The following is a 26,626-nucleotide window of genomic DNA, read 5'->3' as shown; positions in this document are numbered from 1 at the left end:
TATCCCCTTACTCTGTTAGCAGCCTTCACTGTCTCCTGCCGGGGTGTTAGGAGAAGCTATAATGTTTTCTGTTCTTTTGTGCTGGGAGTCTTCTCTTCACACACTGGGTCTAATAGGTGGCAAGAAAGCTTACTTCTTTGTTCTATTCTTAGTAAGCTTGCATCCTCTCTGACAGCCATTCTTGTAGAGGTAAAACAACCACTATGTTCCACTTTTTGAAATAGAAAATAAATATTTAGTTAGGCCAACACATCTGCTTTCCTATGAATTTTGCTTCAGAATTTTAATGGGTGCCTATGAAAGAGGTGGTTGTTTCAGAAAATACTTAATGCCGTTCTCTATGTATTTCTTGGGTATCTGAAATCTTGTCTGATCCTGGATTAAATCCCATGAAGTTAGAAACGTTGTTCTTTTGAGTTGAGATTGCAGAGGATGACACACTATTCTAGAACAAATTAAATAAGTAAATGTACCCTAAGTATCTTCTCAGAAAGCCAATATTGTGGATGAAAATGACAAGATGATCTAAAGTGGATTCAGGAGTCTTTGTTGAAAGTTTGATTATCTACTTCGTTTAGTTTGACAGTAGAGTTGTTGAATCAGCTCAAATTTATTAATAAAATTTTATGAGAAATAATGCTTATTTTTCTTATATCAAGAAGGGAAATTTTGACTTGTCAATTTTTCTTCTGTGTAAGTATCTTGCTTTCAGTATAATGTATTGTGTTTGAAAGATGCATAATAGAATTATTTTTAAAGACCTTTTTGCAACCAGAATTTTGCTGTGTACCCACATGCCATATTTTAAATTTCATAAGCTGTGCTTAAAAAATACAAGATTTTTGTGATGATGATGCTTTTGTATCTTTTCATCTGAGGATGTAAATACTTAGGTGATGAAGGGAAATCCTACTTAAAATAAAAATTGGACATTTATTTCTTTTCATTTCTCAAATAAGTATATTTAGTAGTATTTTAGAATTTGAAATGGTATTTCTTATTCAAATGAATTCTCATATTATTTTGGTTTCATTATCAAATTATTACTACTTAGTTTGACAGATATATTAACTTTTGGTTTCTTTAAAACACCTGCAAAGAGCTTCTTAGTAATGAATAAGGTTTATTTTGGCATGCAGTTTTGGAGGTTCACAGCCCACAACTGGGTAACACCATTAGTCTGTTGTCTGATGAGAAGGGAATGCATGTGGAGGGAGCAGCATGTGAGCCAAGAAGCACAGAAGCTAGGCTGGATGGAGCTTTAAAGATCAACCTTCTCAAGAGAACTGCTGTCTGAGGCCAGCCCTTGGTGATCTGAACACTTGCCATTGGCCTCACCTCCTAGATACTGTAATTAGATCAAGTTCCACCTTTAATCTGTTCACTTTTTATTTTTTAAGATTTATTTATTTATTTGAAAGGCAGAGGTACAGAGAGGCAAAATAAGAGGAAGAGACAAAGAGAGAGAGAGAGAGATCTTCGATCCACTGGTTTACTCTTCATATAGCCACAACAGCCAGAGCTGTACCAGTGTGCAGCCAGGAGCTTCTTCCCAGTCTCCCACACGGGTACAGGGGACCAAGGACTTGGGCCATCTTCTGCTTTCTCAGGCCATAACAGAGAGCTGGATTGGAAGTAGAGCAGCCCATATAGGATGCTGGCACTGCAAGTGGTGGCTTTGCCTGCTGGGCTACAGTGCCAGACCCCTCCACTCACTTTCTTTGTGTTTGTTTTTAATTTATTTGACAGATAGAGTTAGACAGAGAGAGAGACAAAGAGAAAGGTCTTCCTTCCGTTGGTTCACCCCCCAAATGGCTGCTATGGCCGGCGCTGTACCCATCCGAAGCCAGGAGCCAGGTGCTTCTCCTGGTCTCCATGCAGGTGCAGGGCCCAAGCACTTGGGCCATCCTCCACTGCACTCCCGGGCCACAGCAGAGAGCTGGATTGGAAGAGGAGCAACCGGGACAGAACTGGTGCCCCAACCAGGACTAGAACCCAGTGTGCCGGCGCCAGCCTCCTTTATTCTCTTAATGACATAGTTGCATTGCTTCCTGAATGTTTAGCAACCTTGTATTCTCAAAATCAACCAAATTTCGTCTCTATTATCCAGTTGATCTGTTGCTAGGTTCTGATTTTTCCTGCTTTGTTGAGAATGTTTTAATCTATGTTCATGAGAGAAACTGGGATACCGGTGCCACAGGCGGAGGATTAGCCAAGTGAGCCATGGCGCTGACCCCTTTCCATTCATTTTTAACTTAAGAATTTGGAGACAAAGCTCCCAGTACACAGGCTTAAAAGTTATCCTTAATTCGATTTTCTGTAAACTTTTTTTGAAATATTCTTGTTTGATATAGACATTAAAGAGATTTGCAATACTGCAAAGCAGTGTTGTTCTTCTGTTTGTTTCTGAAATTAGTTTTTATAAAAATTTTATCTGTTGTATGCAGTGTTTATTTAATAAAAAAAACTGTTTTCAATTCCTAAAACAGTAAGTACAGATATAATGTACATAATCAGGAATTTACTGGGTTACCAGTTTTATTTAGGGGTGTAAAGAGAATCTGAGATAAGTTGAGAATTGCTGATTGAGTGAAATGATTCTATAACTGAAATATAAGTTGGAGAGAGTACATTTTAAGGTAAGAGACTTGACCTATACAGTGAATAGTAAGGAGTCACAGAATATTTTTGAACAGAAAAGTGGTAGAAATCAAAGTGGTGCACATGCAGAGAAGATTTGTCGGGAGGGGTGGATACATTGGAATGGAAGAAGGGATGTGTACCGGGGAGAAGTGGTCATAGAACATTAACCCAAGGACAGATGGTTAGTCTTATGTGAGAGACTTGTAAAGGCAATATTATCATAGTTGCTGATAGAATAAAGAGAGAGAGAGAAGTTAAATGTTAAGTGTGAGCTTTGGTTAAGAGTCTCATTTGTAGGAAAAGTTGAACTGTTTATAATTCTTTTGTGGTTTTGTTATTACACATTTGTGATTTAATTCCCAGTAGAAATATCCAGCAGGGAAGTAGAAAATGAGGCCAGATAGCCTTCTAGCTATTGCAGTATCATGAAGTACTGGTATTGCTTAAAATTAGGAGTATTTGATAAGCAAACGGTGATGTAATTGCAAAACAAAAGCAAAAGTGAGGGGCAGTGCTTTGGTGTAGTAGGTGAGGCCACTGCCTGCAAGGGCTGGCATCCCTTATGGGCACTGGTTCAAGTCCTGCTGCTCCTCTTCCAATCCAGCTCTCTGGTATGGCCTGGGAAACCAGTAGAAGATGTCCCAATCCCTTGAGCCCCTGCACCCGTGTGGGAGACCTGGAAGAATCTCCAGGCTCCTGGCCTTAGATTGGCCCAGCTCCGGCCGTTGCGGCCATTTAGGGAGTGAATCAGCGGATGGAAGACCTCTCTCTCTCTCTGCCTCTCTATAACTCTGCTTTTCAAATAAATAAATAAATCCTTAAAAAACGTGTATTGTGTTGGCTAGATGATCATCTATCAAAATCTAGTAAAGTGTACATTTATTAACTGTTACGTGCTTGACATTGTGTCATCTGTTTTTCACAGTTACTGTGTGTGTGTGTGTGTGAGTGAGTGAGAGAGAGAAAGAGAGAGAGAGGAGAGAGGAGAGAGAGGGTCTTAAGCCCTATTAACCCATGTCCTTTAATTTTCATGACTTATTTACAGCATATACAAAAGGTTATTTCCGTGTGAAGAGTAATAAAATGTTGTCTAAACAAGTTCTAATCCAAACTTAATGAAAATAGACTTTTCTTTTTTAAAGAAGTGACAAAATTAGCCAGCGGTACATGGAAGAGAAACATGTATTTTATATCTCTCTTAACAGAATTGTTTTTCCTTGAGATTTATTGATACTGTGTGGATGATTTACTAAGCCTTTTTAAAACAGCTGAAAATGCACTCCCATCTGATAAAATGAGAAACTGAACAAAATATCTATTCAGATGAATGATTTGCGGAAGGAATAATGCTGCAAATGAATTATCAAAGTGTGGCATCATGAAAAACAAAACATGTTTGGACTGTTACTGAATCTTAATTGTAGGTTTTTGTATTTTCTTTTGTAAGTAAGTTAAAAGAAAATTGCTTAACTAAAATTTGGAGGCCAGAGCTGTAAGACATATATTAATATTTATATCATAATTTATGTTTTACATAAAAGTTGCTATTCATTTCTTTCAGCATTAACTTGCATGCTTTCCTCATGTAGGAGAATATATAAAAAACTGGAGGCCACGATACTTCCTTTTGAAGACAGATGGCTCATTCATAGGATATAAAGAGAAACCTCAAGATGTGGATTTACCTTACCCCCTCAACAACTTTTCAGTGGCAAGTAAGTTATTTATAATTGTTGATCGAACTTACTTATTTGTATGATTTTCTGTGTCAGATATTTTGAGATAAGATATATGAAAATTTCAATTCATTAGCCTAGGAATTAGTGAGAATATGTGGTTATGATACAGTGCAGTTTGATGTTTTTAAAATTTAGAACTTGAATGTAGTAAATATGATTCCACAGATTATGTACCTCAAACACCTTTGGACTTGGTTGCTAGGTTGAACTTGGCTGTAAAATGTTACAGTACTTACTGTATTTCTAATCAAAGTTTTGTATCATAATTTTATCTCTTGAGTAATTATGTGATGAGAAGCAAGTGATTTACATTCAGAACCATTTTCTGGGAGATTTATATTTGTAGTTAAAATTTTTTCCCTTATAAGTATTTATCAGCAGTGTTTATAACTTCTATAGAAATTTATTTGCTTGAGCATAGCATGAAATAAACTGAAAGATAACAAGGTGGTGATGGTGATGATTGTATTATTAAGACCCAGGTGCTCTTCAGACTGTTGTAATTTACCAGTGAATTGATAAAAGGATCTCTCTGAGCTAATTCAGAAACTAGAGCATTTTAAAAGTTATTTTAAATTAAAATAATTTTGTGTAAGAACTAGTTGTGTTTCTGAAATGAAATTTTTAACTAGGCAACATCCTTAACTTTGATTTTGGTTGTATGTTACATATTACCCACATGGGGAAAAGATACGAGAGAAAGCTGAAGCTGAAAAATACAGTAAATAGCAACAAAACTCAAGAAAACAGCAGTCCTTGAGTGTTGTAAGAGATTAATTTTATCATTATAAGATTCCATGTGTCATCTGTACAGTTTTGTACAGGTTAATCTTTCTCAGTGGGTTAGAATACTGCTTTTAGAATACAGTCTTGTTTCACCTTTTACTTAAGGGACAAAAAAACTGAAGTAAAAGGTTTGTTCAGTCATTTGAGTGACAAGGATGTTAACTTTATAAACAAATTTGAAAGCACTCTCAATATTAGTAGATTTTGTAGAGATTTTAATTTGTTTTACAGAGACCACTAACATGTACATACTAGTTAAGGCGAATATCTTTTCTACCATCAAAATGCTCACTTGACATTAATGACTTTCTTTCAGTGGAAATTATTTTTTTAAAATCCTGTTGTCAGTTGTAGTAATATCTTGTATTTTGTATGACTTAGGAATGCATTTTCATTCTTCAGATCTTTGCTTTTAAAGTGATAGAAATTAACTTTTAAAAACATTAGCTGCATACATTATCATGTCCTACCCAAAGCCAGTATTTGTCCATGTTACTAGCAAATGCTATTGGTTTGTCTGAAATAATTTGTAAAAGTACAGAATTTCTGTATCTGCTGATCAAAATGCAGCATTTTTTGACCTTATGAAATTTCACACCCCAACAAGTTTTAAAGACATACAGTATGTCACAGTCTGCCAACATCTGCTCCAACACTTCCACTGGCAGAGGCTGAAATAAATGCTGCACTCTTGGGGAGGGATCCTATTTAGTGACTGACAGTCATCTTATCCATGAAATAAATATTAGTTGACATCTGTAATCTTGTGTAATTAAGTAATTTGAAGGTACTTGACTCAGATTCACAAGTGAAGTTATAGATCAGCTCCTTAGTTTTTAGAACTATTATTAATATGAATCTTGCACTGAATAAATTATTTTAAATTTATTATTTTTAAAGCTTGATGTACTGTAATCTTAAATTCTGTAAATAAAATCAACTGAAGAAGTGAGTGTAGTGAATTGGGAACTGCTTGAAGAAGTGGTTCAAGCTTCAGCTTTCCCACAGACCATGAGCATGACCTTAGGCAGGTCATTTTCTGAAATGCTCCCATCCTTAGTTCCTTCTTTAGCCTAGTGGAGGTATTGAATTCAGCGGATTTATAAGGTTATTTTAGCCCCTGGCATTCTGTGATTCTGTGAGGTGGACTTTGAGCAGGCCCTTGAAGTAGGGAGGAAGGAATTAAGTAAATCAGAGGAGAAGGATGTTCCAGACTAAGGGTGACAAGAATGTTTTTATTGAGGCATTAAGAGAAGGAACAGTTGGAACAAGAGAGGGTTATTTCACCAGTATTTTCCCTTTTTGCATAGCCACCTTTAGTATATTAAAGAAAAAGAATGCTTTACAAGGTTTTTCTAAGGTTATGTTGGTAAATACTGTGTATGCTTACATCCCTTTTGACAGCTACAGTGTGAGTCCCTATTTTCTGATAATTAAAAACGTTACTGCACTTGTGATCTGTGTGGACTTTAATGAAATTTTACCAAAATAGGCTTTTTATCCTGATGAAAAAAATAGAGCATGAAAACTGGAAGGGATTTTAGAATTGATCTTCACAGTCTTAATTTTGTACTTCCTGTATAATGTAAAATTTTCAAAAAAATAGTCTGTACTTGTTTCTACTTCTTAATCACTGCAATGCAGGTTTCCTCTCTTGCCCACATGATTAAAACCACTTTTGATAATTTCTTTAGTGACCACTTAATTTCTAGTGTGGGGCAAAGAAATACCTTTTCTTCCCATGTTAGGTTCATGGCTAAAGTTCCTATAACAAAAGATGAATTAACAAGAGAAAAGCATGTGAACTCCTTATTTTTTTTAATGTTTCTTTTAAGTTTTACCTGCTTGAAAGGCAGAATGGAGCTTGGAAGAAGGTGTCTTCCATCTGCTGGTTCATTCCCCAAATGCCTGCAACAGCCACGGCTGGGTCAGGCTGAAGCGAGGGGCCATGAACTCTGACCTGGTTTGCAGTGGCCTAAACACCTGAGCCAGCATCTGCTGCTTCCCAGGATGCAATAGTAGGAATCTGGATTGGAAGTGAAGACAGGACTCAGTCCCTGGCATTCCAGTATGGGCAATTGGCATTCCAAGGGACAACTTAACCTGTTGTACTGCAAACACCTGCCCCTGTACATTTATATATTGTACATTTTACACGACAGTGAGGCTTTAGAAATGAAGACCCAAGGAAACACATAAACTTGCGTTTGTTTATGCTTAGGTTTGATGCAGAGGGGAAAAAGATCACAGAGAAATATGACTGGACAAAGTAGGTATTATGTAGTGGTGATGAACTGCGGGAACTCGGCCAGGTCTGTTTGTTCAGATTCTTCTCTGTTGCAGCATCTTTAGAGATAAGCATGTTCCTTCCCACCAGGTATGTCTCCAGTGAGCAGCTTACTGCTTGCTTCAGGGGAAAGTCAGAAAATGCTTCCTAGGTTTTGTGAGGAGACAGGCGGAAAAGGGAGATGAGGCCTTCCTGCTTTCTCTGTGCTCTCAAATGCCAGGTTGCCATTATTCTGGGGGAGTGTATGCTGCACCCCATCGTTTAGTAGACATTTTTCCTGAACTCACATCTGGATTGCATGTTATACTGCTGATCTTATCTCCTCCTTGGGATAATCACTGCCATTGTGTTGTGGGGTTCCTCTCCTGGTTTTTCTCCCTTGGCCTCATGAGTAATTGTGGTATTTATCCGGGTTCTGGCCTATATTCCTCTCACTTTGTACGTTCCCCCTGGGTGGCCACATTGATTCCTGAGGTTTCCTCTACAGCCTGTATGCAGCTTCCTCCCACGTGTCGGCTCTTTGGGCCTGAGCATTAGCTTATTACATTTAGTTGACTGGTGGACATACCTACCTAGGTATTTTTTGTACTTTATCCTGAGCCAAGCCCAAGATAATTTCTTTTCTTTTCTTTTTTTTTTTTTTTACATTCAGCATCTCAATTCTGTATGAACAGTAATCTGAATCCATTCCATGCCTTATTTTCCTCTTCATATCTTCACTCCACTTCCAGTCTCTTTCTAGTCCTGCTGATTTTGTTTCTTATTTCTTGACCCCATTATGTCCTTTCCTATAATCAGACTTAGAGTAAGCTCTCATCATGTCTGCCATAGATGCTTAACTGGTTTCTATGCCTCCAGTTTGTACAACTCATATTCTGCCTTCACATGGCTGTCAAAGTGATCTTTCTAAAATTACACCCTAACTATGCCATTCCCCTGTGAAAGCCCTGCCTTGGATCTTCATTGCTTACTGGATAAAGTCCAGCTTCCTTAATGTATCATACAAGAATCTCTTCAATCTGGCCTCTACTTCCAACTTTTGCTTCACTCTCTCGTGCTCTGCTTTTGTGCTTCAGCAGTACTGAACTCTCTATAATTCTCTATACAACTTATGCTGCTTGTTTTACTCTGAACCTTTGTTTATGCTGTTCCCTCTTAATGGAATGTCCTTTCCTCTAGTTGCCTGGATAGTTTCTTTCAATAAAGATTTAATTCAGATTTACATTCCTATCCCCACTCCTTGCTAAGTTACTCCTCTCTGCCCTTCTCAAAGCTGTTATTTTGTTATCATCATGTTGCTTCTTGGTTATTTATGTTCATGTCTCATGCACAAATCTGTGATTTTAGGAAAGAGCTTAGTCTTTTTCTTTTTTATGGATTTATTTATTTATTAGAAAGAGTTACAGAGAGGGAAAGACAGAAAGATCTTCTTTCCTTTGGTTCTCCCCCAGATGGCCACGATAGTCAGGTCTGGGCCAGATCGAAGCCAGGAAACTTCTTCTGGGTCTCCCACGTGGGTGCAGGGGCCCAAGCACTTGGGACATCTTCCACTGCTTTCCCAGGCAATTAGCAGGGAGCTGGATCAGAGTGGAGCAGCCAGGACTCAAACCGGCACTCATATGGGATGTCAGTGTTTGTAGGCAGTGGCTTTACCCACCATGCCACGGTGCTGGCCCATGGTGCAGGCATTTGCTTGGTTTCTCACAAGGGCCTTGTTCTGTGGCATAGCACAGCAGGAAAGTAGAAGGGCAAGCACGATATATGCAGGAGAGGCAAAACATAAGGAGTGGTCTCACTTTATAATGACTGACTCTTGTGATAATTCAGTCCTTTGAAAGCATGAACTCACTACTGTGAGAATTAACCCAGTCCTGTGAGAACAACATTATTCCATTATCCACCCAAATCGTGGGTCCGCTTCTTGGTGAGAAATCAAAGCCCTCATTGGAAGTAGTTGGCAAAGTAATTAAAAAAAAAAAAGATTTATTTATGTATTTAAAAGGCATAGAGACATGCAGAAATAGAGAGAGGTAAAAAACTTAGAGAGACATCTTTCATCTGCTGGTTTATTCCCCAAATTGCTACAACAACTGGGGCTGGGCTAGGCTGAAGCCAGGAGCTCATAACTCCATCTAGTCTCTATGGGTATAGGAGCCCAAGCACTTGGGCCATCTTTTGCCGCTTTCCCAGGTGCGTTAGCAGGGACCTGGATCAGAAGCAGAACAGCTAGGTCTTGAACCAGTGTCCATATGGGATGCTGGCATCACAGGCAGAGGCTTCACTTGCTGTGCCACAAAGCTGGCCTCACACAAAGTAGTTTTTTTAGCAGCAAATAAAGTGACTATGGAGAGTCATTTCAAAGGTGTATTCTCAGGTCTGTTAGAGCCACCTGTTTTCTCTCGGCTTGAAAGACAGCTCTTGGTGAAATGCTACTTTTGTGCCTGTTATCCTGGCATAGGAGTTCTTCTCAGGCTCTTGTTCTGTGGGTTGTAATTCTGTTCCTTGTGGTGCTCTCAGCACCTAATCACTTCATAAGACTCACCTCCCAACACTTCTGAAATGGCAGTGAGATTTCGATTTGTTTTTCAGAGGGGACAGACTGTATTGAAACTGTAGAAAGGTGAAAACTAAAATCTGTACATTACTATTAAATCTAATTTCCATCCTCTGCCACTATACTATGACATTTATCCTTGATATAGAGCTGTGAGACCTGATTTTGGGTTGCAGTGCCAGTATTTAAATTGCCAAATCTATTTTGGCATGCAGATTAAAACTCTCCAAGCCCTATAGAATGTTGATAATAACATCTGACCTTTATCCTTCTTTGTATCAAATATGAATTATTTAGAAAAGTACCTTTTAAATATAGTGCTGTAGAGATATGAATAAAAATAAGAGTTTTCAAAGTATATCTTTCATCAGAATTATGATGTGTTGAATTTCTAATGTTTTGTAGCTTGAGATAATCTATGTACAGGAAATGGACTTTTTGGTTGAAAAATAATGTAGGATATACACATTGTTTCAAGTCTGTGTGTAAAGGACTTTGAGCAAAAGAGTCTCCTCAGTAGTCATGGTTTCTAACCGTTTCACAGTTGTCAGCTTCTCTGAATTCGCTAGGTTGCTCATTTCCAAAGTGGGAATTATTCCTCTGCACAGGACTTGAGTATTTGCCCACACGTTTTGAGGTGCCTCCTACTTAGGATGGGAAGGAGACGTGCCAGCCTGTGTCCCAGGAAACACCTCCTAGACTTTTCCCTTACTCTTTGCTATAATATTGGCCCACTTTGACAATATCCTTTTTTCTCAAAATCTTTCTTCAATCTGTCCTATTAACAAAATGGGTCAGTTTGCATTTCCTAGGCCAGTTTTTAAAACATGAAATGTTTATTCTCTATAACCTATTTTTCTCCCTCTCCTTGAAAGTAAGGAAATTACTGTCCTTAAATCTACTAAAAGTGTGTTTATCTCTGACTAAATATTGGACTCAGGTTTTAAATACATAGAAAAAAAAAGCCAGTTGATTCCTATTAACACTTTCACTGAAAATACATGGAGAAAACAGACTTACAACTTGATTCTTAGTTTTACATAACACAAAATCTAACTTAGAATAATAATCCTATAAATCTTTAAAAACCATAAACCAATATTAATATGTGTGATAAAATATATGTGAATTATGTAAGAGCATACTAACTCAGTTTTAAAGGTTTATTAATCATTTTACCCATACTAGATACTAAAATGAATATATAATGCAGGTTTTTTATGTAGAAATTTGTCATTGGCTCTAGAAGAAATTTATATAGAACAATGGGAAGAAAAATAGGATGAATCGCCAAAATGAATTATACAAAAAAATAAATGCTGTAGACATGGAAAGAAACAATAGGTAAAGGTAAAGTAGGTAAGACTTTATTTATGAAATGAGACTAACATGTACCCTGAGGATGAGTGGTATATAATTAGATTTTTGGAAGAGGAAAGACATTCTCAGTAAAACAAATCCAGAATTAGAGAGTAGCTTGTTTTGTGAACAGAATAGGCGGTGTCTTAGAGGGATGGAGAATCTGTGTCGGAGGGGAGAAAAAAAAGCTGTGATGACTTTGTAATCAGATTGTGGAAGCTCTTAAATAGCAGTTTGATGATTTTAGTGGAAATAAGTAACCATGAGAAGTTTCGGAGAACTGGGTGTCCAAATCAGTATGTGATTACCAACAAAAACGGAAAGACCTGTCTGGTTGTGGTGAGGGATGTGAGGGCATGAGCTTAGAAAAACAGACCCATTGCCTTCTCACTCTGTCACTGTGGCTCAGTTGATCAGTTCTCCCCTGGATGATTTTGACAGTCTCCCAGTGAATTGCTTTTGCCTTCAGATACTCTTTTCTAAAATGCTTGGAAGCAGTGCATAGAAGAAGTTCATCTTTAAATTAAGTTCCTTTGCAAAGACCATCTCCTTGCTTAGAAAAATCTTATCTTTTCTCCATTTTTCACAAGTGGAAGCCAAATTACTATTTTTTGATGTATTATATACCCCAAAAAACAAAATCATAACTATGTTTATATCTTGTATCTTTTCAGTTTTCCTTTTTTGAAGTCCTTAATGTTCCATACATTTTTGTTTTTGAAGTAAATTGCTACATTCTTTTAGATTCAGTAATATACAAAATTTCTAATCCTGTTTTTGTTCTGAGTGATTTTCAAACCCTAATACTTTTGATCATCTGAAGATTTGGTACTTTATTAACCCTAATTGTGACCAGATTTTGAGATAAACAGGAAGTTAAATATTTCACTGCAGAGAATAGATTGCCTTATAAACTGACTTACTGTAAGTTGAATAAAATTTCTTCCTAGTTTTCATTATCAAGGGTGGTGTTTTGTTTCTATATTTGAAAAATTTAACCCATAAACCACATCTAGAATTAGGAATGCAGATTAAAAGCCAATTTAAAAAGGATTTTTTAAAAGAAAGTTACAGGATAACAATGCCATATTTAGTCTCATATGAGGGTACTTCAAAAAGTTCATGGATAAATGGAATAAAAAAATAAGTTCATTTTGGTGCCACAAATTCAAAATCCATGCATATGTTTGCTATGTACACTCCATGAACTTTCTTGAAATACTCTAAGATTTTCCTTCTCTTGTTCAAATCACACCCCAACTTTACAAGAAAAATAATTTACACAGAATATCTACTCTCCTCTCGTTTTTTCTCTGCATTACACACAAATGACCAAAAAAGAAAAAGGGTAATTCCATTACAGTGGAAGTGGCTGTGGCGGTCTGGAGTTTTCTGATCTGGCTTCTAGTGGTGAAAGCACCGTGTGTGTCTGTGGGAAGATCTCCTCATTCTCACAGCGATGAAGTTAGTGTGTGTCATGTGTGAGTCTTCTGGAAGGACTGCTCTGATATGTGACTTCCCTCGTTGTGGGCACCCTGTGTGACCTGCTGTCATTTCTGTGTGAGAGCCTGTACCAGTGCCCTCCCTGGGAGCCTTGTGCTATCTCATGCCCCAGTTTTTTTATTTTTTTTTTTTATTGATATTCTACAACCTTGTGTGCTCTCACATAGACCACATGTTCTGGAAGTTACTGCCCATATATACTCCAAAAATGTAAATTAGGGTGTCATTGTTATTACAGATATCACTCATCATAGAGATTAAATTCATCGGAACAAAATCTCTATAAAATTAAATTGTACGTATTAAATCCTATTCCTACTATTGAGGAAATTGTTCATCTGAAGGAAAACAACAACAAAACCTGTTGTCTGAAGGCATGATAAAATCATATGTAAATACAACTAAAACTGAAAATACCAGTAACTATGGCAACAGGAGTATTACCTTATCTTGTCTGCCATCGTCTTGCAGCTTCAGGCCCTGCCTGAAGTTGAGAATCACTCAGGGGACTTCTCCATACTCAGAAATTCCAGCAAACCACTGCCTGGTGTTCCTCTGCTGTACCACACAGGCTACACACAGGCACGCGGAGACCATCAGGAAAGGAGGCTACCTGTAGCACAGGTTCCTCTTGCAGGTGTTGGGGGGAAGCAGCGTGTCTTCTTGGGCCATGTCTAGCACATACCACAGCAAACGTCTCTAAGAGAGATATTATCAAACAACAGTGAATTAGTTCTGAAAGACAGAATTCACATTCTAATTGATGATTCATCCTGGAAGAGAATTCCTTTGGAAAGGCATATGAAAATCTGGTTTCTAATAAAGATGCAGCAGCAGAAATTAATCTTGTATTTGAGGCTACTCCAAATTCTTCTACTTTGGGTGCCAAAAAACACAAGTTGGAGCCATTAATATGGGCTGTATACTTTTCCGAGAATACCTGGCATAGAATCCCTTAAAATAGACTGCAGCAGTGGCAATAACCTGTTGTCTTAATTTAAGATGTTCACTTAAATCCTTGGATAATATTTGTACCAAAAAAAAGCCTGTAACTCTCAATACTCCTCTGAGAGAAACTTTAAATCCTTTTGATGCTCCTTCAGCAGATCTTGTTTATCCAAAATCCATTGCGAATAGTGGGAGTTGTGACAGAAGCTCCCTGCCGTGGAACGTAGCTTGCCCGGATCAAGAAGCGCTAGTGGGACACTGGCCGTCTGATACCCCTCACCCTCCTCACTGCTGCCCTCCGAGGCTGCTCTCTGTAGTTGCAGTCTTTGTCTTCTTGAGCCTCACTTGGGCTTATGTAAAATCCAGGAGAGTGGTAAACTCCTAGAAGTCACTGGCTGTGTATACTCCTTTTAAAATCTTCCCATAGCATTTATTCTAATTTCAGGAATACTGGGACGTCACTGGGGCTTGCAGTCAGAAGACCTGAGTTTGAGTTTTGGCTCTAGTGCTATGCCAGCTCTTTGACCTTGTGTGCATCACGGGACTGAATTGATCTTACTGCCTCTTGTCCTTGAACAATAAGGATAGTAACCCCAACATCTTAGGGTTGAAGTGAAGATTAAATGAGATGGTTTATGTGAAAACACTTTGTAACTCATTCAGTTCTGTGCAAATCAGAGTATTAAGGTAAGGTAGTAGATGCTTAGTACTATTTGTTGATTGTGTTAAATGATTGTTATTTCCTCTTGTTAAGTAAATTATACTGCAGTGAGGAGGAAGTTGCTTTATTGAGTTTTCTTAAAACTGTTACAGGTTTTGTTTTGTTTTATTAAAGGTTTATTTACGTATTTTGAAAGCCAGAGTTACAGAGAGGAAGAGAGATCTTCCATCTGCTGGTTCACTCCACAGATGGCTGCAATGACCAGGGCTGGGCCAGGCTGAAGCCAGGAGCTAGAAGCTTCCCCTGGTCTGCCACATGGGTGCAGGGGCCCAAGAACTTGGCCTATCTTCACTGCTCCCCCAGGCCATCAACAGGGAGCTGCACTGGAAGTGGAGCAGCCAGGACACACATCAGGGCCCATATGGGATGCTGACATTGCAGGCATTGGCTTTATCCAATTTGTTTCTTTAATTTATTTGAAAGGTGGTTTATGTGAAGGGGAGAGAGAGAAGGGAAGAGACTGAGAGAGATGAGGTCATCCATCTCCTCAGATGGCTGCAATGGCCAGGAGTAGGCCAGGCCGAAGCCAGAAGCTTCATGTGGGTTTTAAGAAGAACTCGTTTACAACAATGTCTAGTAGCTCAAACCAGCTGCTATTGCTTGGTTATTGGGGGAAATCCTAGTTTTACTTAGTGTCAGAGAGTTTGATCCATTGGAGCTCATTCTTCTTATGACCAAAGTGAGACAGCCCCGTACCCTGCTCTTGTCTGTTCATGGTCTCCTGACCGTTAAGGAAGACATCCTGTGGCTAAATGGGCAGCAACATGGGATAGGCCTGAGGACTTCAGGTGAGGGCTAGAGGAACTGGATGATGACCTGGTGCTTCAGCCTTCATCTCTGGAACATGCTGTGGGCTGAGAAAGGCCCTTGTGACTATCACCCCGCTTATTTTAAAGATTGATGTATTGACTTGAAGGACGTTGTTTACAGAGAATGGGAGACAACACACACAGATCTTTTATCTGCTGGTTCATTCCTCACATGGCCGCAATGACTGGGGCTGGGCCTGACTGAAGTCAGGCAGCTGGATCAGAAGTGGAACAGCCAGGACACGAACTGGCACTCTTATGGGATGCCAAGCAGCTTAACTCATTGCTCTACAATACCTTCCCTATTGTTACCCCTTTAAGTTGAAAGTTGATTGGTTTATTAATGAAAGTATTGATAAAAATATTAATCCTCATATATCTTTTTGGCTATTCTATTAAGATCCCTTGGTTACCATTCATTGTGGGTAAAAATTAGGTTAATTTAGCTCTTAGATTTCTACTTTTTTTTGTAAGGTGGAGGATACAGTAGGAATTGTTTTTAGGGGAGAGGCAAGCAAGGAGTGATTAGCTTCAATAGCATACTTAAGTAATGGGAAGACGCAAAAGAGGTACCAGCATAACCAATCTTCCTTTTCACTTGCTTCATTTCTTTCTTATTCCTTTCTTCCCTTCTTTTATCTTTCCCACTCTCCCTCCTTTCTCTAAGATAATTTTTCCTAAAGTCAGCAATCTATTGTGACTTGTCCATAGATGCTTAAGTAAAGGAACATTATCTTTGAATTATTTTCAAGTACCTCTGACTTGGTCCTTGACTTTCATTCCTAAACATCCCAGACTAAAATCTCACACTCTTTTTTTTGTAATTTCCAACTGTGTGTGTGTGTATGTGTGTGAGAGAGAGAAGGAGAGAGAGAGAGAGAGAGAGAGAGAGAGAGAAGGGGGGAGGGTGGGGAAGAATATTTAAGTAAACAATTCAGGGACGGAAGTCCTCAAAAGTAATACCTATGTATACTTTTAGGAAGTCTGAGTTCCAGTGAGTATTCAGAAAGTTCTTATTGAGGGTTATTATGTTCTCAACATTGTACCAGGTACTGAGGGGGAAAAGAAGGAAATAAGCAAACAACTTTTCTTTGAGTGTTACTCTGTAGCCAGCCCTTTCACATATGTTATCTCATTTAATCTTCACAAGAGCATGTGAGGTAAGTATGATGTTCCCCATTTTAAAGAGACTCAGAGAGCTTGTGTGACTTACTTTAGGTGGCTCATCTGGCAAATGGCAGAGCCAGAATTTGTTTTACAAAGTATTAATGTTGAATCCCGCATTCATTATTCCACAGATAGAGCTGACGTAGCCCTTGGCTTTGGAGAATTTATAGTCCGGTAGGAAATGTCTACCACAGAACTTTACAGTTGGTATTTTGAGATGTTTTATGGTTGAGCTCTGAAGTTTTGTAATTACTATGTTTAGTTAGAGTTTAGGAACTGGCGTGATCATTAAAGACTAGATCATCAAGCAAAGCTTCCTTGGAAGCTGAGATTGTTCTAAGAAACAGTAAGATTTCTAAAGAAAAGTATGTCCCAACTAGCAAAACGAGCATTACTGTGAAAAGGTATTTCTGAGAAACTTTGGCTGAATTTCTTGTTGTTGAAGTAAATGGGTATGAAATCCTCAGAAATGGAGGAAAGCTGCAGCTCCTGTGTTGTTACTTCCCTATCTCAGCAGAGTGGAAAACGTCAGAGGAGGAGAAAGGGTGACTGATAGGAATACCTATGGTGCTTGAAATACTGAGCAGAAGGCCTTCGTCCTGTCAGACGGCTTGTTCTGCTCCCAGGGCCTGACTCCGGCCCTTGATAACCCAGTTGCTTACCTGGTGTTTGCAGTGCAGCTTCTGCAGTGACATTGCTGTTTGTCTTGTCTGCTAGTTGAATGTAAATGATTTTTACTGGGGTAAATAAATCTCCCACTTTAAAATCATGCCTTAAAGGTATTTTTAAGCTATAAAGATTTTAAGTTGTAGCTGTTAGCTTAGAAAGAAAAGAATGAGATTATTAATCTATTTACTAAGAACTCCTTTTCTGCAGGCAGAGTGAGGTGAAATGGGTTGCCACACGCAGCTTTTGCTTGATGATGAAGCAGCGGTGGTGGAATTACTGTAGTTTTTTGCATTAAATTACCTAATAGATTAACATAGCTCAATTTTTTTTCAGTTTAAAAGTTCCTGAGTATGTAATCCCACTCAGCCCCAGCCAGCCTTTGTTTTATCTATTACTGACCTCAGCTTTGTCCTCCACGATACCCTTCCGTGTTTGAGGGTACTGCAGACTGCTTGCTTGCCTTTCTGGCAGTCCCTGTTTGTGACCCGATTGCATTTTTAGATCATTCTTGGTTATGTTAAATGTAGATAGACTTTTGAATTTTTTTGTTGAATATTTTTAATATGTCACTTTTTAATTTAATTTTTAAAGATTTATTTATTTGAAAGGGTTACAGAGAGGTAGAGACAGAGAGAGAGGTCTTCCATCCACTGGTTCACTCCTCAGATGGCCACAATGGCTGGAGCTGTGCCGATCTGAAGCCAGGAACCAGGAGCTTCTTTTGGGTCTCCTACACGGGTACAGGGCCCAAGGACTTGGGCCATCTTGCACTGCTTTCCCAGGCCATAGCAGAGAGCTGGATCAGAAGTGGAGTAACTAGCTGGAACTTGCACCAGCGCCCATATGGGATGCCTGCACTGCAGGCGGTGTCTTAACCCACTATACCACAATGCCGACTCCTGTATGTCCCTTTTTAACTTTAGTTTTTAGTTCCTAGTAAGTAGAGGATTGTTTGTAATTTGTTTTTAAAATTTTTATTAGAAAAATAATTGTATTCTTGTTATATTTGGTTTTTTAATTCCATGTTGAATTAAGACGTAGAAAATTAGATGAAATTTAAGGAAGAAAAGACCTGACCTTTTTTAAGAGCTTGCTGTATACTAGATGCTTGATTTATATAATTATATTTCATCATCACAAGAACAGCATGAAATGAGTTGTTGGTTCTTAAAAAAAAAAGAAAGAAAAGAAAAGCTAGGGAATGAAATTGAGATCCAGAGAGATTAAAAAGAAACTTTGCCAGAGTCTCATAGCAAGTAAATGCAAAACTGTGATTGGAACTCTGGTCTAATACCTGACTTAAATATGTTTAATCGTACATGGAGTTCAGGGGTGAGAACTCTCTTCAAGAAATGTTTAGTTAACAAAAAGACTTAGTGGCATGCCAAGTGTCGTACACAGAGATTAATAACAGATTTAGTTGTTCTAAAGAAGTATTTTATGTGAAGTGATACTTGTTTGTGCTAGAGTAGAGGGACAGTATAGATGTGGTGGCTAAGTCGTTGATTGTTTGATAGAAATTTATTGTGTAATGTTGAGCCAGCCACTTAACCATCCTGGGACTTCAACTTTTGTCATCTGTAGAGTGAGGGAGTTAAATTCAAGGATCTCTAAAATCCTTTCTTTTAAAATTCAGTGGCTTGGCTAACAGTAGTGGATAATAATTTCTTGAGAATTCAGCCTATTGAGGAGTAATGATAATAAATTACCACTTGTTAAGCACTTTTGTGCTATGTACTTTACTTACATGTTATTAATCATGCTAACATTCTTGCAGGATAAACAATCTATTTCGTAGCTCATGGAATTTCCCAGTGGTACTGAATCTCTTGAGTAATGGAGCTGGCAGCTAACCCCACAGTGTTCAGGTTTGGAGACCACTGCTTTTTCCGTATTCCAACTTTCCTACCTCACGGCTGGAATGAAAAGATTTTCTGGTGTGGACAGTCACTAGGTACAAAGTGGTTTGTCTGTATCATGGATCACATCTTATTCTTCCCAACTAGCATATGAAAATAGATTTTAGAGCATGTGGATACTTCCATTTAAGGAAATTAAAACTTAATACAAAGGATTCACTATTATATGAAGATTTTAGGATTGCTGCTGTAATTATTTTTCCCCTCATTCTGCCATTTATTTTTATTTATAGTTTGTGTTTAATACAATTCAGTTCTATAACACAAGAAGTTATTGTGAATCAAAGCATAAGTACACAAACACAATATACAACCCAAAATAGATGTTCCACAGTTAGGTATGAAGCAAAATCTTGCTTACTCACACATGTGGTAGCTTCAGATCCAGCCAGTCTGGTTATTTTCTTGTAGGTTCCTAAAACTGGTTAAAATGACAGTGACCTTGGTTATCAAGACAACTATGGTTATTTTAGGTACTGCAATATCTAAATACCATGCAAACAAAAGATTTCAGGGAGTGTCCTGTTTCTAAAAGGTTTGTATGTATCAAGGTAGCTATATAAAGTTTACTGCAGAACGAAACCCGCTTTTAAATATAAAGCTGTCAGGTTCTAACTACCTGAAAATGCTGATTGTTAGCACAAAGTGCCCCAAATGTGGCTAATTCTAATCTGCAGGGTTTTTTTTTAAGTATTTACATAAAGTGTACAAAAGTTTTTGTGAATTTAATGCAACTTACCTCCAGTTTTTACTTCCCAAGTGCTTTTTTATTTTTACGTATTTGTCTTCACATATTTGCCTTTTTATTTTTAATTTCAAAATATGCTATCTTACCTTCAAAATAGACCATTTTTTAAATTTAAACTGCTCAACATATGTAGAAATGAAAAGCATTTTGACGTTAGTTGGAGTGAGTGTGATTCTTCTCTTTAGAATCAGTTTAAATGAGTCCGATGCTCTTGTTGAATGAAAACAGGTGGTGGAGGACACCTACTATTTGACTTTATGAGGATAAGCAAGATATACTCATGTTGGGGTTTAGGGGTGGATTCTGACCCATTATTATTATACTGGCTCAATTCAGTTACTTCATAAAGGGTCAAATGTCATGTCAAATCGAAAACTTCGGAGGGAGGAGTTCAATTCTCGAGAGAAGAGTGGAAGCATTAACGGTATGAATTGGTACTGTTGAGAACAATACACTGAAGATCTACAACAATACCTGGAAGTTCTTCTAATGCACATACCTGTTTCATCACCTTTGCATTTAATGAACCAAATGGGAAATGAAACACCATTCCACATCCCGCCCTTTATCTCTGGACTAGTCAAAATCTATTCCTATTTTCAAGGTAGAGTTTTAGATGTCTGTGTTTCTTAAGCCACATTCAAAGAAATCATGTCTTTAATTTTTGATGTTGTCTTTCTTCCATCTTGTACATAAAATTCCAGCAGATTTAATATTGGTGTTCATTGCCTGATTAGACTATCTATATGTTCTTCAAATCAATCAAATTTGAGATCTCAGCACTTTCTTTGTCAACAAAATAAGGTGTGGAATTAGTAGATTTGATGAATATCTGTTGTTTCCTTCCAACACTGTACTTCCAATTGACATTTGCATTGGATTTAGAAGATGAGTGGGTACTGATGTTTCTTGGCCTGAGTCTCTTAACACTTCAAAAGTAGAAGAGAGGGTGAGACCATGAGGATTTTGGCTGTGACCTCAGGGCGTTACCATTTGCCTTGGTGGTAATATTAGTTGGATTTGGGGCAGCGAGGCATTCTGGGAGGACTTACTGAACAGTGTTGTAACAGTTGTTGTACATGCCTGAGTAGGAGCCATGCCAGAAGTAGCAATCCCAGGACCCTTGGTCCTCTTAATTGGTGAGCCATGTGTCTCACAGGATGATGGGTATGTGAGGATCCATGGGTTTGGGGCAGGCAGGCCCAGGCTAGGTGAGCGTTGCTCTTTTAATTATGTCAAAGAAGCCGTTGGGGAAACACTAACTTTAGGGGGCAGAATCCTCTAAAATATTTGCTATAAATTAATCATTGCCTTTTGAACAAGTTGGACTTGAGAGATGCATGTTTTGTTCCTCTGAGCTGTTAAATGCTAAATAAATCACTGCCTTTCTGCTTCTCCCCCCTGCGTTTTTGTTAGTTTGAAAATACTTCATTTGAGGGCCGGCGCCATGGCTCACTAGGCTAATCCTCCACCTGTGGCACTGGCACTCTGGGTTCTAGTCCCGGTTAAGGCGCCGGTTCTATCCCGGTTGCTCCTCTGCCAGTCCAGCTCTCTGCTGTGGCCCGGGAGGGCAGTGGAGGATGGCCTAAGTGTTTGGGCCCTGCACCCGCATGGGAGACCAGGAGGAAGCACCTGGCTCCTGGCTTCGGATCTGCGCAGCACGCCAGCCATAGCAGCCATTTGGGGGGTGAACCAACGGAAGGAAGACCTTTCTCTCTGTCTCACTTTCTAACTCTGCCTGTGGGGGGAAAAAAAAAAGAAAAGAAAAGAAAATACTTCATTTGTGTTGAGTAAGGTTAAATGAGGCTTAAGGCACAGTAAGAGGAAGAACCTTTAAGCCTTTGGATTTATAAGAAATATAGAGAAATTCTTTAGGGCTGAAAATACTACATAATCAAGCAGATGCTAATGAAAAAATGAAATGCAGGGGAAGAGAAAAGAGACGAGAGTGCCTGTTTGGAAGTTTTGTAGAGGAGAGTACATTGCCCCTTTATTACAATAATGTTTCTGCACTATAATAAGGTCTTTCATTGCAAGTTCAGCTTTTTTCATTCATTTGTTTTGTGCTCCGCTTCCTCTGTTACTAATTGTCAGCACAATAGTCTTCCAACTATGAAGTCTCAGTGTCCTTTTGGACCAATTTGTCATTGTCTTTTTCCCTCACTCCCCAACCCATGCACTCAGAATCTATTACCATGGTTGCATTTTTAGACATTTTTTTATGTTTTAAAATGGCAGTGCTTTTGAAACATGCCAGAATAGTTCATGATAATTGAATCACCCAACCAGCAACAGTTACTGATTCCAAAAGCACATTGATAAAGTTTATGTCTCTAAAGGGCATTCTTAGAAGGTAATTAAAAATAAACATGTAATACTCTCCCTGTATGGTATCCTGACATAACGCTTGTATCCTCGTATCCTTGTAACTTCACAGTAGTCCTGTGGAAATAGGACATTTAAACATTTTTATTGACATAATTTTACATGTTTATGGGTACAGTGTGACATTTCATTGCTTGTAAACAATGTGCTGTGATCAGATCAGGGTAATTGGCATACAAAGTTTCTTTAAAAAGTTCATTGAAGATCAAAATTAAACTTAGTTTGGTGCAAAAACTTTGAAAACCATAGGTAGTTTTTTATGATATGTACTTTCCATGAACTTTTTGAAGTATCCTCTTATCTGTCTACTCAGATATATATAATTTTTTTAACAAATAGAGTTAGACAGAGACAGAGACAAAGGTCTTCCTTCCATTGGTTCACCCCGCAAATGGCCGCTACGGCTGGCACTGTGCCGATCCGAAGGAGCCAGGTGCTTCCTCCCGGTCTCCCACGCGGGTGCAGGGGCCCAAGCACCTAGGCCATCCTCCACTGCTTTCTCGGGCCATAGCAGAGAGCTGGACTGGAAGAGGAGCAACTGGGACTAGAACCAGCACCCATATGGGATGCCGGCACCGCAGGTGGAGGATTAACCAAGTGAGCCATGGCACCGGCCCCAGATATATATAATTTTTTGTGTTGGGACCATTCAAAATCTTCTTTACTACCTATTTTGAAATATTCAAATTTTGTTGTCAGCCATGGAAGTGATACATTCTATAAAGAAAATTTTTGTTGCAATGCGTTATTTATAGATTACTTCATAAATTTTTTGAAATTTCTATAACTTTTCCTAAGTTCTATCTTTATATTCTTTTCCTGCTAATGACTCTTTGTTCTTAGAGATAGACAATTTTATTATGACTGGTGAATTTTTTTGATTAGCCTGAACAATTCCAGCAATAATCTGATATTAACAGAAAGACTTCTTTGGATATAATTTCCATAAAGGAATCATGAAACAGTATTATTTATTGATTCATTTAGAATTTCCCCTATTTTGTCATTTGATTGAAGTTCATTGCTGTTAAGTGTTACATTCTCAAAGTGACAATTATTGTTAATGCATGAATACTAAATAACAAGTTTGATAAAGTTTCTTCAAAGGAAAACATATTTCAGTATCCTATATGTTATGTGTTTCTATTTGTACAAAACTAGAAAATTAAGTATATTAGGCTTATGATAAAGATGCAAAGCTTTATCTTTCTTGTAAGCTATCAACAATCCTAAAAGAGTTCAGAGCTAGAAGACCTGGATTTGAGATTCAGACAGCTTTCCTTTTAAATGTGTATATTAGAAATTGAAAATACTTTAGAACTTTGTTGAGAGGATTAAGTGAAAACTGATGTGGTGAAGCAGCTGACAATATGCTGAAATAATTATTTACTAGTTAGTTATTTTTTTTTTAATAGAGAATATAGTAGAATATAAACTTTTCCTACTGACTTCCATTGGCCAATATTTAAGATGAGATTTACACCCCTCCCACCCCTTCTTCTGGAGTTCAGTGAATGAGCTGATTATTCTGGAGGGTTCTTTTTTTTAGCTTGCTATGTATCAGTTAAGCCAGATTTTTAAAGGAAATGAAGGTGTTTTTAAGGAAATGTGACCCAGAGACCTCTTCATTGCTATTGAAAACTTTTCAAGCCAGGCTGCTCTATGAAGTCAGAATTCCTGAATGGAAAGAAACATTTATACCCTGCCCTCAGTGTTTGGAGAAGATAGAGGGTATATGCCAGAGAAGTCAGATTCTGATAATGATGGTTTAACTATGCGTATATGTGGCTTTAATGAAATTATTGTTTGGTTGTATATAATCTTCCAAAATTTAAATATTTGGATGGTTTTGTGCCTCACTGTGGATGTGCAGTCCTAAGTTTTACTTTTACTGTTTACTTTTCTCCAATGGAGAGAAAACTCATTTACAAACGTGGTCCTTTCTACTATTTTCCATATAGAAAGGAGGTTATCTCTTAAGTGTTAGAGTTGTTGCTCTATAATCAAGAACATGATTAGGGTTTTACTATTTTTTTCTAATTGATGTTACTGTATTAAAATTTATTTAAGCATACATACACAAATATGTTTAAAGCTTGTGTTTTTCCTCTAAAATGTTAATTTTCACTGTTATCAGAGGTGATTTCAACAGTTTAGATTTTAGAGAAATACCTTAGATTTTAAGAGGGAAAAATTATAAAGTATTATTTCAAAATTTCAGTATTTAAAATATTGAAGTCATTTTACAAGAATAGAGAATTGTGATATACTGTGTCTGAAATATTTCTTGAAACTTAAAAAAATTCAGTTTGTGTATGCTGAGGTTGGGATGAATATAAAAGGACTATGAGTAGTCCAGATTCCCTGAAGCTTACACTTAAGGAGATGTACATGGGAGAGTCAAGTCGTAACAGACGAACGAATACCAGCATATAGGATCTAAATATTAAGTGCAGTGGGTCTTTGAGAATAAGGAGTATGGACTGGAATAATTAGAGAAGATCTTAAGTTGCTAGCATCTAGTTAAAAAGGAAGGAGAGTATTTTAAGTAAGAGAAACATCATGAGTTAAATCTTGCAGTTAAGAATGATCAGGGGATTGCTTCTTGGCCTTTTGGCTAAGATCAAGTGTAGAATGATCAGGGAATGTTTAGAGGACAGTAAGACATGTTTATCGGCAGAAAATATTCAGTTTTTGATGGGGAAGAATAAGGTTTCAATTTTTTTCTTTTTAATTTTATTTAAGTTAAACAAGTTTCATGTATTTCATATATACAAATTTAGGAATATAGTGATACTTCTCACCCCACCCCCGTTCAAACTCTTTGAAATTTAGCCTAAGAAATTTGAACTTTGTCTTACAGACAGTAGACTATTTTTGAGGAAGAGAATGACATATGGAATAAGAATTTGGGTAAGACTAATCATCTTGCTAGTAGTATGTAGGACAACTTGGAGAGGGGGGAGGCTGGAGAAAGGGAAGCCATCTGGGAGGCCATTTCAGTGATCCAGATTTTGGTTATAAGTTCCTGGGTTGTGTGTCAGCAGTGAAAAGAGATGGTTGCAAGAGACATACACAGGAACTGTTAGCATGAATGTTGTTGGCTTAGCCATGTGGGTTGAAAGAGAGGGATGAGTCAAAGATGACTGAACAAGTGTTTCTTGGGTGATCAGTAAAATTACACAGAAATAAAATAAATGGAGAAACTGTGCTGGTGTAGTAACTTTCAGCTTAGAAGGTTAAAAAAACCAAAAAATTGGCCGGCGCCGCGGCTCAATAGGCTAATCATCCGCCTGCGGTGCGGGCACACCGGATTCTAGTCCCGGTCGGGGCGTCAGATTCTGTCCTGGTTGCCCCTCTTCCAGGCCAGCTCTCTGCTGTGGCCCGGGAGTGCAGTGGAGGATGGCCCAAGTCCTTGGGCCCTGCACCCCATGGGAGACCAGGAGGAGCACCTGGCTCCTGCCTTCAGATCAGCGCGGTGCACCGGCCGCAGCGCGCCGACTGGGGCGGCCATTAGAGGGTGAACCAATGGTAAAGGAAGACCTTTCTCTCTGTCTCTCTCTCTCACTGTCCACTCTGCCTGTCAAAAACAAAACAAACAAACAAACAAAAAAAAAAAAAAAACAAACAAAAAAAACACCAAAAAACCCTTTTGGGATATGTTGATGTGTTGAGTGAGGTAATAATGGGACATCAAAGGAGAGATGTCAGTTTTGCCATAGGGGATAGAGCTTGATCAGAAGAGCTGGGACTGGAGGAGCGTCTCCCTAGGATTAAATTTGAGGTCTTTACCCACTCGCTCATTTAGGATGGTTTTGTTCTCATCCCTTACCATTTTCCTAACTGGACTCCAATCACACTGGACTTTTTCTCAAACATGTCTATAGGCACCTGCCTACTGTGGGCCATTGTACTTCCTGATCACTCCTCCCACAGATGGGAGGTCTGTCAGTTGATTAAGAAACACCCTTTATAACTGTTACTTCTAAGATAGTGCCACTTCCTTGCTACTCTAAGTTGCTCTGCCTAAACTTTCTTCATAGTACTTACAGGTAGTTACTGTGTTTTTAATTAATATTTCCTTGTTTTTTGCTTCACTGCTCATCCCCTCAATAAAATACAAGCTTTACAAAAAATAGGGACTTTGTTTTATTCACTGATGTATCCTACATGCCTTGGTTACTTCCTGGTGTACAGGAAGTGCATGGTAAACACATACTTTGTTCAATGAATATCTTAGTTTACTGACAGCAGAGTTATGAAATACAAGCATAGCACAAAGGTTTGCGCCTAAGGGAATGAGAAAGACTAATGAATGGTCAGAGATGATAGCAGCACCAGGCAAGTCAGTGTCATGGGATGCGGGAGGCGGGGGGGTGACTCGAGGAG

The 26,626-nt window shown here is 38.3% G+C and overlaps 1 protein-coding gene and 2 pseudogenes across 5 annotated transcripts in view; 1 reads left to right on the top strand and 2 right to left on the bottom strand.

The window, feature by feature from the left end:
* Nucleotides 1-179, bottom strand: part of LOC103351013 (mortality factor 4-like protein 2) — a 37,975-nt pseudogene extending 37,796 nt beyond the window's left edge.
* Nucleotides 1-26,626, top strand: part of AKT3 (AKT serine/threonine kinase 3) — a 308,783-nt gene that overhangs the window by 146,536 nt on the left and 135,621 nt on the right. For all 5 annotated transcript variants that reach the window (XR_007909725.3, XM_070055614.2, XM_051820800.3 and 2 more), the window contains exon 3: nucleotides 4,233-4,358. Coding sequence is in view for 4 of the 5 variants with exons in the window: in XM_070055614.2 (XP_069911715.1) it covers nucleotides 4,233-4,358 (126 nt within the window). In the remaining variant the exon portion in view is untranslated. The remainder of the gene's footprint in view (nucleotides 1-4,232; nucleotides 4,359-26,626) is intronic.
* Nucleotides 13,225-20,409, bottom strand: LOC100353197 (cyclin-C pseudogene; annotated as a pseudogene).

This window comes from Oryctolagus cuniculus, chromosome 13 (genome assembly GCF_051225735.1).
Source record: "Oryctolagus cuniculus isolate XC-2025 breed Fujian yellow rabbit chromosome 13, ASM5122573v1, whole genome shotgun sequence".
Taxonomy (NCBI): domain Eukaryota; kingdom Metazoa; phylum Chordata; class Mammalia; order Lagomorpha; family Leporidae; genus Oryctolagus; species Oryctolagus cuniculus.
This window is presented reverse-complemented; position numbering and strand designations above follow the sequence as displayed.